Source organism: Triturus cristatus, chromosome 1_2 (assembly GCF_964204655.1).
Source record: "Triturus cristatus chromosome 1_2, aTriCri1.1, whole genome shotgun sequence".
In the NCBI taxonomy this organism is placed as follows: domain Eukaryota; kingdom Metazoa; phylum Chordata; class Amphibia; order Caudata; family Salamandridae; genus Triturus; species Triturus cristatus.
This window is the reverse complement of record NC_140580.1, coordinates 1,165,002,772-1,165,017,649: the sequence shown is the minus strand read 5'-3', so window position 1 is coordinate 1,165,017,649 and position 14,878 is coordinate 1,165,002,772. Positions and strand designations below refer to the sequence as shown.

Below are 14,878 nucleotides of genomic sequence, written 5' to 3'. Positions count from 1 at the left end.
AACACCCAAGACCTTAGGCTGTTTAAAAAGCAGTTAAAAACCTTGCTTTTTAATTAACATCCAGCCTCGTCGCACACCCTTCTGTCTCCTTCAAACTGGCTCCCGGGCCGGGACACCCCTGAGTATCCGTGTGTGCTATAAATGTTGCATAACATAACATGGTATTCTTGTTCCATCTTGTCATTCTCTTCTATTTTTTTAGGGGTTTCTCACTCCTCATCTTCAGCATGCTCAGGCTTTCGTCCTCTTCTTTCTCTGTGTTCATCAGCAACAAAAGTACCATGTATGGAGGAAATGAAGGTGGAGGATGTGCGGGCAGAGGTGAAGGTACAGGGGGTCTTGGCTGGATCGCTGGCACTTCAGAAGACTTGGCTGGAATGCCTGGTGAGAAGGTAGTAAAGGGAACCTGGAACAGTGCTCATCCCTCATGTGTAGAAGAGTGACAAATACCCACTGGAGCCTGGACAAAAGGAAGGCTTTAGCAAGACTTCTGAGCGTGTGGTACTGCTGGTGCTCATCTCACTATTTTCTATCAAAGTCATACTCTGATTGGCGTCCATGCTATGTGGAAGTCATTTAGCAACCGCCTCTTTCCCTTTTTGATCGCCATGGTCATAGAGGTAGATGTTTTCCATGTTCCGCTGGCCTGGAATGTTGATTATCAGACTCGCTATCCACTGCCTTCTCCTCACTGTCCAGAACACAAGCGGTAGCTGTGCAATCACCCTTGGTGGGGAAATGAGAAGGGTTGTAAGGTAGGTGGGACACTAAGAAGAAATTGGAAGGAAGTGTCTGAATGTACTTGTTGGGTATGAGTTTTCCCTCTTGGCGTTGACTGTGAACTCAAGGCATTGTAGTGAGTGTTTTCACTAGGATGGTCATTGATGAGAAGAGATGTGCTTAAGATTGAGCACTGACAGTGCCGTATTCAATGGGACTCACCCTGATAAAACAAGTGTAGTTGTCCATTGCTAAGTTGTGAACGAGGGTCTCTGCAACAGCTGACCATGAAGTTCACCAGAACAGCTGCGTTTCATAGTCGTTGAAGTGAAGGATGACCCACCACTGCTGGATGATGGAGCTGCTGCAGATGAGGCCATCAGTTTGTTAGGTGTTGGCGGACACCTGCTGATTATGATTTAGGGAGGAAAGTATATAAAATCTAAAAGAACTAGATTTCCGTGCAAACTTGGTGGGTCAGACAGCTTTTTCAATGAAGGTGCTTTTTTTTCTCCAAAAAACCATAAGGGGGAGAGTGAAACTGGCCCTGGTCCGCATCTGAAGGGAGAAAAACATGCTTTTTAAGATAATATAGTCTGATTATTTCAAAAACAGGTAAAGCGACAAGCTCTGTTCAGGGACTCTCTCACTCTGGGGGTGCCGCAGAAATCTAAGCTATGGTTGCCTCTAGGTGAACTGTAATGCTTAGCATGTTCATTTCACTGGCTGAGGTTGGAGCTGCTTCTAATGAGGTATATCTACTTATAAACACAGATTGTTGTTTTGAATTTGGATATGTTAATATTATTTACCATGGTTAAATAATGGAGATTCCCTGAATGAAAACACGCAGTGATTCTAGAACATAATCAATGAAAGATCCAATGCTGGGGAATTTTTATTCCCACCTACGGGTCCAAAAATCTCCAATCCTAAAACCTCAAGTCTGCCAGATTCCTGTATTCAGAAGTAGACCATGACCCTAAATAGTAGAGTTTTGTGGGACACAGAGTAGATTGTTTTGTATTCAGTTAGAGGCCAGAGAAGAACAAGTTTCTTACCTTCAGTAACACCCTACCTGGTAGCTCTATGTAGCTGCAGAGCCCTTAACTTAGAATTATCCCCAGGCGCCCGGCCTTGTCTGTGGAAATCCGTTCGCAGAGCGGGGAAGACTGGTGAGTCCATAAGGAATCTGCGACTAGATAAAGTCTCTACCAGATAAGATTTTACCAATGGTAAGTAACTTTTTTCATCTGATAGAGACTTCTAGCCGCAAATACCTTACCTTAGAATAGATACCTGAGCAATACCTCCCCGGAGGTGGGTCTGTGAAACAGTTTCACACTAGAAAGTCTAGTAGAACCAAACGAGTAAAGGGCCTGACGGACAGGACTATCCAAACAGTAATGCTTAGTAAAATTGTGTGTAGATAAGTTCACGTTGCTGCCTGGCAGATATCCAGGGCCGTAACTTGTGTACCAACGGACTGGTCGCAGACTTACTTCGCAACCCTGCCAGACGGACCCATCCAGCCCGCCTCCCCCCAACTCAGCAGAGCGCCTGTCGTCCCTCCCCGGTTGAACAATCAAGAGACCGTGTACCTCTCCAGTGTCCCGACCTCTAACCCCATTAAAGCACATTCAATTTGGCCTCCACCCCCAACCATTAAACTCAACAGTTTCCAAAGTCTATCTTCGTGTGGTGAGTTGCACAACGTTGCATGTCCCAACCAAAGGTCATTTTACCTTGCCTCCTCTATGTGGAAGTCGGGTGCTGGTCCATCCTCAAGGGGGGGTCCACTCCCCCGCCACTAATTAAACAGTCTTACCTCACACAAGTAACCCCACCCCAGGCTCAATCTCTCTCTATCTCGTCGCCCTGGTCTCTATGCCGATGTGTCTCTCCAAAGTCTCTCTTTCCATGGACTTGGACATGTGGTTGGGCCTTGTCCCTTGGCCCCGTTTTGCTGGGAGCGCCCTACTGTTCACCAGCCCTCCACCATGCACAGGCTTCCTCCAGAGATTCGAAGAACCATGATTTACCCCCTCCTTCCACCCGTAGTTTTGCTGGGTACATCATTGAGTATTTCACTTTTCTCTTACTTAACTCTTGCTTCACCGCCAGAAATGTTCGCCTCTGCATCTGTACTTTCCGGGTGTAATCTGAGAAGAAGAATATTTTCGCATTTTCATAACAGACCTGAGGGGCCACCCTGGCTATTTGGAGGACCACATCCCGCTCTCTATAATTAAGAAGATGGGCCAGTATCGGTCTCGGTGGGGCCCCGGGTCGTGGCCTCCCCCCCGGCACTCTGCACTCTGTGAATAGCTTCGAAAGGCCTCGAGGCTGCTGGTGTTTGACAATAAAATCCTCAACAAAGAAGTCCCTGGATGGGCCCTCTGCTTTCAGGTAGCCCCAAAATGCGCACATTGTTCCTCCTTGACCTTCCCTCGAAATCCTCCAGCTTCGCTTCTAAGCTGATAGTTGTTGCCTGGAGTTCCCCAAGTTTTTCCTGCAGGGCTTTAGTGTCTTGTGTGAGTGCCCCAGTGTTTTCTTCCACTGTTTGAAGCCTCACGCCCATATTTTGGAGATCCGCCCATATCAGGGTCACATCCGCATCCATGTTGTCTATTCGCCCTTCAAGGGCCGTTCGCACTCCCTGTATTGCAGCCATAATGTCTTGTGACGATAGGGTTTCACTCGTTCCGTGATGCAGAGGTGTCGTCGTCTGGTGCTCTCCAGGAGGGACCATCTCCTCCTGGCTCTTTAGCAGGGCGAATTTATCCAACTTGGTCTGGTGCGATCCCTTTGGGCTGCGAGCCCCGTCATCATATCTCAGGCTACCGGACTTTCTGTGGGGGGCGTGGAGGGGGGCCCCGGGTACTCCCTGCCGCTTGAAGAATATATCCCTGCGCTGCCTGTCAAGTTTCCCCCAAGCTCTCCGAAGTTGAAGTTAACAGGAGCAGTGCATCATTGTCTAGCCCCCCCCTCCCCCCCGACACCCACTCTCCATTACTTTGGACCCTTCGTCAGTCAACCACTTTCAGCCGTCCTGGGGCGTCCGAAATAGGGTCCGATCCCATGGAGGAGGGTATCGCTGCAACTGCCGCTGGTGAGCTGGGCCTAGGGCTGCTTCGCACAGGGCCAAGTACCACCTTCCTCGGGCCCTGTTACCCCTGCATCTGACTTTCCCCAGCCCTCCGGGAACACTGCCATCCCTCGGAGCTTTAGGCACTCCTGACCTGAATTTGGCCGACGGGCCTGCAGTCATACACATCTCACCACTGGCGTCGCAGGGTCTCACTTATCGTCTGGATCTGAACGCACAAAGCGGTCCTCTCTCTCAACCAATCAATCAATCAGAAATTTATAGAGCGCGCTACTCACCTGTGAGGGTCTCAAGGCGCTGGGGGGGGCTGGGGAGGAGGAGGGGGGAGAGCGGCTACCGGACCCAGTCGAAGAGCAAGGTCTTGAGGTCCTTCCTGAACGTGTGCAGGGTCGGGAGCATCTGATGTTCACAGGGAGCTCGTTCCAGATCTTGGCTGTGATGTAGAAGAAAGCTCTCCCGCCGGTTCTGTTTCTGCGGATGCGGTGGACCTCTGCCAGGGTGAGGTCGGCAGAGCGGAGATTCCTCTTGGGTACGTGGAAGGATACTCATTCGTTGAGGTATTTGGGTCTGATGTTGTTAAGGGATTTGTAGGCATGGGTGAGTTTGAAAGTGACCCTCTTCACGACGGGGAGCCAGTGGAGGGCTCATAGGTGTTGGGTCAGGTGTTCGTGACGTGGTGTCCCGAGGATGAGTCTGGCTGTGGCGTTCTGGATAGTTTGGAGTTTGTGTAGAAGAGTTCTGTTGATTCCGGTATAGAGGGTGTTGCCGTAGCCCAGTCTGCTGGTCAGGGCCGGACTGGGAACAAAAACCGGCCCTGGCAAAGTGCTCGGCCGGCCACCCCAGGTGTTGGGGGTGCCGCCGAGCTCTTTGCCAGGGTAAAGATTTTGTTACAGCTATGCAGCAAAAACTGCCCAGTAACAAAAATGGCCCCCAGGGGCTCAAACCGGCACCCACCGTGCGGCGCACCGGTGGATTACCCAGTGCCCGCTATGGCCAGTCCAGTCCTGCTGCTGGTTATGAGTGCGTGGGTGACGGTCCTTCTGCAATCAGGGGAGATCCATTTAAAGGTCTTGTGGAGGACGCGAAGGCAGTTGAAACTAGTGGAGGCGACGGCGTTGATCTGACGGTTCATGGAGAGTGAGGACTAAAGGATGATGCCAAGGTTCCGAGTGTGGTCTGTAGGGGTTGGCGGGTTCCGGAGAGCTGAGGGCCACCAGGTGTTGTCCCAGGCAGAGGTGCAGGGTCTGAGGATGAGGACCTCGGTCTTCTCTGAGTTGAGCTTCAGGCAGCTGTCTTTCATCCATGCTGCCACATTCTTCATTCCCTCCTGGAAGCGGAGTCTGGTGTCTTCACGGTTCTTCGTGAGCTAGAGGATGAGCTTGATGGCGTAGGATATGATGCTGAGCTCATGCTGTCTGACTATGGAGGCAAGGGGGACCATGTAGATGTTGAAGAGCGTGGGGCTGAGTGAAGATCCCTGGGGTACTCCGCAGTTTATTTCCGTGGGTTCGGAGAGGAAGGGAGGGAGTCGAACCCTCTGGGTTCTGCCGGAAAGGAAGGATTGGATCCAGTCGAGGGCAGATCCTTGTATCCCCGTGTCGTGAAGTCTGGCTGTGAGCGTGCGATAAATGGTGTCGAAGGCTGTGGAAAGGTCTAGCAGGATGAGGGCCGCAGTGGTCGAGTAGTGCGCATATGTCGTCAGTGGCGGCTAGGAGGGCAGTCTCGGTGCTGTGCTTGCTGCTGGATCCAGACTGGGAGGTGTCAAGGACGGAGTTCTCTTCAATGAAGGTGGTCAGCGGGGCGTTTACGAGTCTCTTGGTGACTTTTGCTGCGAAGGGGAGGAGAGATAGGTTGGTAGTTTTTCAGGTCCGTTGGGTCGGCCGTTGGTTTCTTGAGGAGGGGTTTGACATCAGCCAGTTTCGTCTGGGCAGATGCCGGATCTGAGGGAGGAGTTGATGGTCCATCCTAGTTCGGGTGCGATAGTTGCGGTGGCCATGTGGAATATGTGTGGTGGGAAGGGTTCCGTTGGGGCTCCTGAGTGGGTTTTCTTCATGGTCGCGGTGATGAGGTCGACGGTAGCGGGATCCCAGGTCGTGATGGTCGGCTCATCGGTGGTGGTGGGTCCGGGGTGGTGTCTGGCGCTGGTTCCCTGAAGTTATCGTATAGGACCTTGATCTTCAGATGGAAGTAGGAGCTGAGCTTGTCGCAGAGTTCCTGGAAGGGAGTGACGTCCGTGGCTTCGCTGGTGGGTTTAGCAAACTGCAGTATGACGTTGAAGAGTTCCTTGGCGTTGGACGCGTTGGTCTGGACTTTGTCTCTTATGAAAGTCCGTTTGGTGTCTCTTATGCACTGGTGGTATTCCTTCATGGCGCTCCTGTGGTTGTTTCGTGCTTCTGGTTTCGCTAGGCTTTATCTAGGCGTCTGCAGGAGCGTCTGGCTTCTTGAAGTTCTGTGGTGAACCAGGCGGCCTTCAGGGGGCGTTGTTTGGCGGGGTGGCGGAGGGGTGCGAGTTTGTCGGTGCAGCAGGAGATCCATCGATGAAGTTCTGTGGCTGTGGAGTTGGTGTCGGTCGTGGCAGGGGGGGGGGAGGGATTGAAGGAGCGGGGCGGGCCTGGGTGCGGTGGTGGTGTTGAAGGTAAAATGAACACAGTGGTGGTCCGTCCAGGAGGGCTGCATGGTGTTGCTGAAGCGGATGTTTGTTCCACCCGCGAAGAGGGGGGGTGGTCGAGGGTGTGGCCCGCTCTGTGGGTGGGCGTGCTGACCAGTTATTTCAGTCCTAGATTGGCAAGGTTGTTGAGGAGAGTGGTGGAGTCGGGTCACTGCAATTGTCGAGGTGGAAGTTCAGGTCCCCGAGCAGAATGTAGTCCGTGGAGGTGATGGCGTGGGGTGCAGCAAGCTCGACGATGGTTTTTGCGGGCTGGGTCGGAGGTCCTGGCGGTCTGTAGGTGAGGGTGCCACGTAGCGTCGTCCTGGGGGTGGTCTGGATCTGAAAGTGGAGGTGTTCTGTGTTGGAGCGGGGGTCACTCGTGCTGGATGTAGTGAGTCGGAGGTGGGTCTTGTGTGCAATGGCGAGTCCTCCTCCTGGGCAGTGCGGACGGTCCTTTCTCTGGATCTTGTAGCCGTCGGGGATGGCAGTGGCGATGTTGGGCCGGAGGTGGCGTTGGTCCAAGTTTCCGTGAAGAATGCGACGTCGGGCGAGAGGGTGTCGATCAGGTCCCAGATTTCTACGGTGTGTCGGTGCAGGGAGCGAGGATGCATGTCAGGGTTCTGGCAGTGCGTGCATCAGGCGGGCCTTCGGCAGTGGTGTGAGCTTTTCCGATGGTGAAGGATCTGTGGCATGGTCTACACGAGAACTGTCCATGGGTGGTGTTCGGCGAGGATCTTGCGCAGTCGGCGTGTCTTCCGGGGTTGTGTGCATAGAGGGTGGCTGAGTCGTAGCGGTGGGGTCTCGGAGAACCAGGGTTCCTGGCACTGTTCCCCGACGGTCTTGCCTTAGGCACGCCTTCGGCGCGCCAGCAGCGTGACCGCACAGCGGTCACCATTAAGTAGGGGAGGAGGGCGGGAGCAGCGGTAGGGGAGGGAGCGGGGCTGTGTCGGGGGGTGGGGCCGCAGGGCAGCAGCGGCGGGGAGAGAAAGTGACCAAGTGGTGGGAAAACAGTGAAAAAATACAGTCAACAGCGGGGAAGAGGGTACAATACCGCGGGAGAACGGAATTTACACAGCGGGAGTAAAATACAATACAGCGTGGAGAGAAACTGACCAAGCGACTGGAAAACGATGAAACAAATAGTCAACGGCGGGGAAAAGGCTACAGTACTGCGGGGAAAACGATAATTACACAGCGGGAGTAAAATACAGTACGGAGGGATATATATAGCACACAAATAGAAAAAGAAGCGGAAACGGAGCGGAGAGACCTGAGGCACAGGGACGGGGTGCCGGCTCGAACTCTGCTAGTGGAGTACTCGGAGCGGAGCGACCGTGAGGCAGAGCTGCTGAGGAGAGTGCAGGCCTGGACCAGCTCTCTGGAGCTGTGGCGTGTCTGGCTGCCGTTCGGCGATTGCTCAGCTCCTCTGTCTGCACCCCGCCCACTCGTCGGGCGTCGTCGCTGCTTCGTTGGCCATACTCTAGGTTCAGGCTTAGTGTTGGTGCGTAGGCTGCGGGGGCGATCCCGGCCCCAACGGCTTTGTTGGCAGCCGCAAATCGGCCCGCTCGCTTCCCCGGTTAGTCACCTCATTCGTTCTCTCGGCTGGGGTTCAGGTACCTCGGATTATTATGCGGATGTGCTGGGGTCAGAGTTCCGGGCAGCGGAGCCACTCTAAGAAGAGGCCATCTTTCTCGCCGGTCGGCCACTGCCCCGTGGTCTAATACTATGGACCTCCACTGGAGAAGGTGATCGCGTTTCCTGCTAACTGCATGAAAACCAGATAATCCGCTCACGAGCTGCATTTCCCACAAGTCCCTCTCTGTTATCAATATAGATAATTATATACTGGTCAAGCTGGTCATAAACAGGCTACTCCCCTTACTCCCTAACACCATTAGAATAGAGCAGTCAGCGTTTATCCCAGGGCACTCCACAGCACACTTGCGGATCATATTCGCACTGTTACAATCGATAAACCTACAATTAAAAGCTGTGTCTATTTTCTTAGATGCCACCAAGACATTTAATACGGTGGAAAGAAAATACTTGTTGATGTTACTGGAACCGATTCAGCAAGTTATTCTTCCAGTGGATCAAATTCTTATATGAATGGCCCCCTGCGGGGATAAGCTTTAATGGGATTGTATCCCCAGCCGCGTCTTCCATTGCCTGGGGTACCCCACAGTGATGCCCTTTATGTCCCATATTGTTTACGATCGCTATGAAGCCCATGGCATCTAGATTGCAACAGCACCACTCTGAAGGAGGGTTGAATTACACCGCCAGGAGAGTGGTGGTTTCAAAGTGTGTTGATGATGACACAATAAATGTCTTAGTTTCAGAGACCAATGTCCTTCCAAAACTGAGAGAATTCCTTAAATGTGGCCACCTTGCTGGGTCAGCCACTAACTGGTCCAAGTCATTTGCATTTCCCTTGGCCGTAGCTACTTATTGACTTGACTCTGGGTTTCGCCTGAGAAGGTCAGCTACTGCTGTCAAATATTTGGGTACCTGGGTCAGCAGAGATACTGATGAAATATGGTGCGAAAAGTACAGCAAGGCGATGGTGTGGCTGGAAGAGCAGGTGCTGATACGGATAAAAGTGCCACTGTCCCTGGCGAGTAGAGTTGCCATTGCCAAAAAGTTGGTTCTCTTAAAGTTCCTCCACCTGTTTATTAACATTCCGATACTTCCATTGAGGCACCTCAACAAGATCAGATCAGCCTGGTTAGGCTTGCTTGGGCGGGAGAGCAGCCTAGTGTTGCATGGGAGGAGCCTACTCTGCCATTTGAACAGGATGGGATGTGTGTGCTGGATTTTGAACTCCGTTTCTACTGTGCATAGGCTTGTGGGCACATTTCTGGCATCACCCTAATCCTTTTCAGCCAAATACTGCAATTAAGACCGACAGTGTGGCAACGTGCCCATTGAATATTATCATTGCTCTTCTGCAAGATGCTCCAGAGCTTAGATTGGCATGGTTGAAAGCATGGTGCCAGCCTGGGACAGGCTCTGCTGTCAGGTGGGACTAAACTGTCTTTATGCAAATGGTATACCCGTAACTTAAAACCCAGTGGCTGCCCCTTACAGCTAATCAGAGGGCGAGCCTCCAGCTGCAGAGCATGCGATTGGCTATGATAGGAGACTTATACCCTGATGATCAATTTATCATGCTACAGTCCGCTAAGAATGAATTCCACTGTACGTCACTTGACGTATTCCTCTACCGCTACGTGCCATTTGTAGGGAGAAGCACGGTACATTTCCGCTCCCACCGCCCCTGATCCATATGCTAGACGACTTCCTGGCTTCCCCCCTCCAGCAAAAAATCAATCACCTGCTTAGACTACACTATGTAAGACAAGACCCGCTGTAGGTACCCTGAGGGCGAGAGCTGCGTTGCAGATAGATCTAGACCCCTCGCCTCTGGAGGAACAATGGAGCTGTTGACTTGCTATCACCAAGTGTACCAAATACGGATGATGCAGATTGAAATCCTCCATAAAATGTACCATACTCCTGCCTCATTGTAAAAAATAGCCCTCAAGTGCAATGTGACGCTGATGAGGCCCACTTTATACATCTGGCATCGTTGTGCCCAACAGTGGCAGGGTATTGGTCAGTGGCATTTGACACAATTGATCAGGACACTGATTTTCGATCTCTGCAGTCCCCACTCACTGCTGGGACATGTGAAAGACAAAGCCAACACATGGAGACATCCTGGATGGGATGCGATGCGACAACTCATGGCTCTATTGCTCCTGTTAGCAAAGCGTAGAGTGGCAATACGTTAGAGCCGAAGACCTTCTCCAGAGATGGAATGTTGGATACGAGACATTCTATACCGTCAAGCACAACTAGACGAATACTGGGCCTGATGCCCTTTAAATCCTGACCCCAAGAGCGTCTGGTGCCCCCCTACCACCTACCGAGCTCTGCGAACGGAGGGAAGCCTCTGTAGGAGAGTAGGATCTGCTTCACATGGGTACCCCCACTTTTTGCTGGTGTTTCACTGCTTTTCGACCTTAGTCTGGCTGTGGCCCTGCTAATCAGGACCACAGCCTAGCTGCTTCCTCTCTAAAATGGTTTCCATGTACATTAGGTACATACCTAATTGGATACTGGAGTGCCTTATAAGCTCCTAGTATATGGTATACTATGTACCTAGGGCATAGGTACCTCAGAGGCCTACCAGGGGCTGCAGCATACATTATGCCACCCCTGGGAAGCACTCCAAAATGGCACCACGGGTCTGCTACTGCAGCCTGGGTAAGGGTGTGCTTGCACCCCTTACAGTGGTATAGGCTACCTATATTCACACCTATATACAGACACATATAAACCTATAAGCCACTCCTATGGCAGGCCTTGACAATCTTGAAGAAGACAGAGTGCTTGGTTTTATGTGAGAGGTTGCCCAAGCATGAGCTGAGCCCCTCTGCAGCATTCGGAAATACTTCCTTATGGCTGTTCTGTGATACAGCCATACCATATACTCTTAAGTGCATTATAACCTCGCGGTAAATGCTAACTTTGGAATGGCTGCATCAAAACATGCAGTGTTTGGTGTGAAACGCTTTGGAAAACTACCCCCCCCCCCGTCAGTTCTGGCGACAGGGTAGCATTCCACCCTTCGAAAGGGATAGACATGTTCACATTGGCTAAACCCGGTAGGACTCTCCTGAGCCCTGGCATCACAAAATGGATGCCTCTGCCACAGACACGGGTCTGGCCTCCTGCTGCTGACCGAAACTCCGGCAGGGGAGGCCTGGACAATAGGTTTCCTGTCGAAGGGAGGTGTGACCCCCTCCCCAGACTGGCTGATGTGTATTGGAGCTGGGCGGGAGCACTCTCTGGTGCTTTGAAGTCCTGCACTGGGGGCACATTTGCTGTCCCTGTGCATAGCCCAGTTCTAACCGGTTGCAGGGGCTACCTGCCCCTGCTCTGGCGTGAAGCTGGACAAAGGAAATGGGTGTAACCACCCCTCTTTCCAGGCCCACCCATAGGTGGGGCCTTAGAGTTAGTCCATCCCCTAAACTTACGATAAGTATAGGAATCCAGTCCCTAGGACTTTAGATTACCCTGGACGAAACTCTGCAACATACATCCTGGACCTTCGACGTTCTATCCTGACTAGAAGACTGAAGAGATCTCCCTTAGGGTCAAGGAGTGACTCCCCTGCTTGGCAGGCACCAAAGAAGCAACTGACCGATCTGCATCGCTGAAGCTCCCGCTGGACGCCAAAGTCTTTGCATCACCAGAGGTGGATTTTCAGACTTCCCCGAGGCTACCCTGAGTCCACAGCAAAGCTGAGGCCCGTGGGTGACGTGGAACCATGACCCCTGGACACCGTAAACTTTTGCAGCAACACTATCTTCCTGGTCCTCCTCGAAGTTGTGCTTTGGGCTCCGAGGAGCCCCAGCCTTGGGCACATCCCGCACCGAAGATTGTTGGCCTCCACTCCACGAGTGACCCGTGGGCCAGCTTCAAGTGCGACCGCTCGAGGCTCCTTCGCGGTCATTTGCCCGTTGGCTAGCAGGTCCCCACAAAGGCAACTGCTTTTCTGCTTGGGCTTTCCTGGTTGCTCCAGACGTGCCCTGACTTACCCTCGCTGGGTGAGTCCCACAGACCTTGCTGGTCTGCACTGCAGTCTTTTCTCTGAATTCCAGTGACTTGCCGTTGCCAAGGCTTGTTGGGTCCATTCTGGTCACCGACACCGCAGCACTCGACAGACTTCGTGGGACAGCTCGAACCCAGCTCGTGGACTTCGTCGACGCCTCCTGGACCTCGTGGCTGAAGAGTCAAGACACCCATCAACTTACCTGAAGCACCCGACATCTGTGGGCATTGGTCAATCCTGCCCTAGGTCACTGGCAAGTGACCCAGACTCTGTCCCCTCTGCTTTCAGGTTCCTTCCATCCCAGATCCAGACTTGGATCTCTCCGAACACTTCTCTTCACGGCAGCAGCAGTTCTTTGCAGGCTCCCATTGAAATCGACGATGCGACCCGACACCAAACGACACCTATGCACCTGGCTTCCCTGGGTGAGGTAACTCGAGTACTCCGGTGCTCTCGTGGGTGCTAGCCCTAGAACTTCTTAAGTCCAAAAGGGTTTGGTCCTGACTCGATTAGAAGTGTCCCTAATCTCACACTGCATATAGTCCCCGTGGGTCCCCTATGCCACTACCTTGGGTGGTTCCTTGGGGTCCCAGCGATTCTAGAGGCTATAGGCCTAGTGTCTATTCCAGTCATGGTTCTTATACCACTTTTTTGGTATATGGTTTGGTACGCATCTAGGGCCCAAGCGTGTATTTGTGCTATTACTGATGATTGCTATCTTGTAACTTAAGTACTTCGAACTCCAGTCTCATAAAGAGACTAGAGGGGTGTGTGTTAACCTAAATACATATATTTTAAATATATACCTGGTGTGGTTGTCCTTTCATTTGATCATTCAAGAGATTATAGACTGGTAAAACAAGCTGCTTTACATTCCTTCAAGACTTAGCCTGAAGGCTGCTCTCCATAGCTACCACTAGGATAGCTTTCATATAAGGTTGTCTTTAACCATTCACCATAAGGGGTTGTTTGGACTGATACAAGGTGCCCGTTAGCTGGAAAAGATGCAGGCGAAAATGTCTGTCCAACCCATTCACAGTAATCAAGAACACTTCATGATATGTATGCTTGTCCTGTCATGTCTTTGATTATGTAATGTTACATATGTGTGACCACGACACCCATGGGATGTGGTGTACCACTGTGCACTTGGGGGCTGCTATGAGGCATCCAAAGAATATTGGGACAATTGTATGAATTACCTCCTTGTCATGACTAATTAAATTGCAGATCTACACTGTTCTCTGCATCTAGCTTGTGATGTACAGCTAATGTCATACCTTTGATGTTGCTTTGTGTGATAAAACTCAATAAAAAACAATAAAAAAATGTAGGTGCCCAAAATCACTCAAGTACATATGAAGACAATTAGATTTTACAACTCCCTGTACGATGGTGGGAAGGACACTAACCTGCTGCTGGTCGATTCCCTCTGCTGCTTTCGTGATACCGTCCAAGCACTTGCCAATGATTGGAATCACCTGGCGATCGATCTCGGCATACGTCTTTATGGATTCTCCAATCCTCACTATCCTCTTCTCTTCCATCTCTTGCAGTTTCTGAAACATGAGAGAGCATGTAACCAAGTCAACTTGCTCACTGAACACTGCTTCGTATCTTGAATAAAAAATTGTTAATCACCTTATTTAAGTAAATATGTACTCCTATTTCCAAACCCGCTGTAAACACAATGCTTGGGGAAGAGTGCCCTCTTGGCCCATTCAGGCTGACTCATGTAACCCTTCAGCGTCAAAGCAGTCCTTCAAGACTGGCTCATACACATCTTGCTAGAACTCTAATGTAAAATTCCCAGTCCTCAAGAAGCCCACCCCTAACCATGATAACCCAGAACTACCACCCATTTTGCTTCATCCACCAAATCTACAAATCACTGCTGACCCGGTCAGTCCGTAACTACCACTCAGCAGACTTTATTACTACTCCAAATCACTGGTAACCGTGACTACCCTTCAAGAACAACCCACCAATTCTCTAAAACACTATTAACCCTAACTCCCTTCAAAAACAGGCCACTATCCTTCTATCCCTTCTCTAGATCACTGTTAACCCTAACTCCCTTCAAGAATAAACCACTATCCTTCTATTACTTCTCTAAATCACTGTTAACCCTAACTCCCTTCAAGAATAAACCATTATCCTTCTATTACTTCTTTAATTCACTGTTAACCCTAACTCCCTTCAAGAATAAACCACTATCCTTTTATCACTTCTTTAAATCACTGTTAACCCTAACTCACTTCAAGAATAAATCACTATCCTTCCACCACTTCTCTAAATCACGGTTAACCCGAACTCCCTTCAAGAATAAACCACTATCCTTTGACCACTTCTCTAAATCACTGTTAATTCTAACTCCCTTCAAGAATAAATCACTATGCTTCAATCACTTCTCTAAATCACTGTTAACCGTAACTCTCTTCAAGAACAGAACACTATACTTCCGCCACTTCTTCAAATAACTTAACCCCCACAACCCTTCACATAATGCTCACCATCTTTTCCCCAAATCACTACTAACCTTGATTACCCTGGAAGGACAGCCCATTACTCTTCAACCTCTTCTCCAAACCACTGCTGACCATGACAGCACCCAACTGGCAACCAGCATCTTCCACCCCCCTACTACAAATCTTGCCGACCCTGATTCTCCCAGCTACCACCCAGTGTCTTCACATCCTATTCCAAATCACTGATAACCTTGGCAACCCAATAGGTACAATCCATTACCAGCCCCCCAACGCAACCTCTCACCTACGGC

At 51.0% G+C, this 14,878-nt stretch overlaps 1 protein-coding gene across 16 annotated transcripts in view; it reads right to left on the bottom strand.

The window, feature by feature from the left end:
- The window catches only part of FNBP1 (formin binding protein 1), a 975,957-nt gene that overhangs the window by 293,162 nt on the left and 667,917 nt on the right, over window positions 1–14,878 (bottom strand). For all 16 annotated transcript variants that reach the window (XM_085613976.1, XM_085613977.1, XM_085613978.1 and 13 more), the window contains exon 8: window positions 13,512–13,658. In XM_085613976.1, the coding sequence (XP_085470102.1) occupies window positions 13,512–13,658 (147 nt within the window). The remainder of the gene's footprint in view (window positions 1–13,511; window positions 13,659–14,878) is intronic.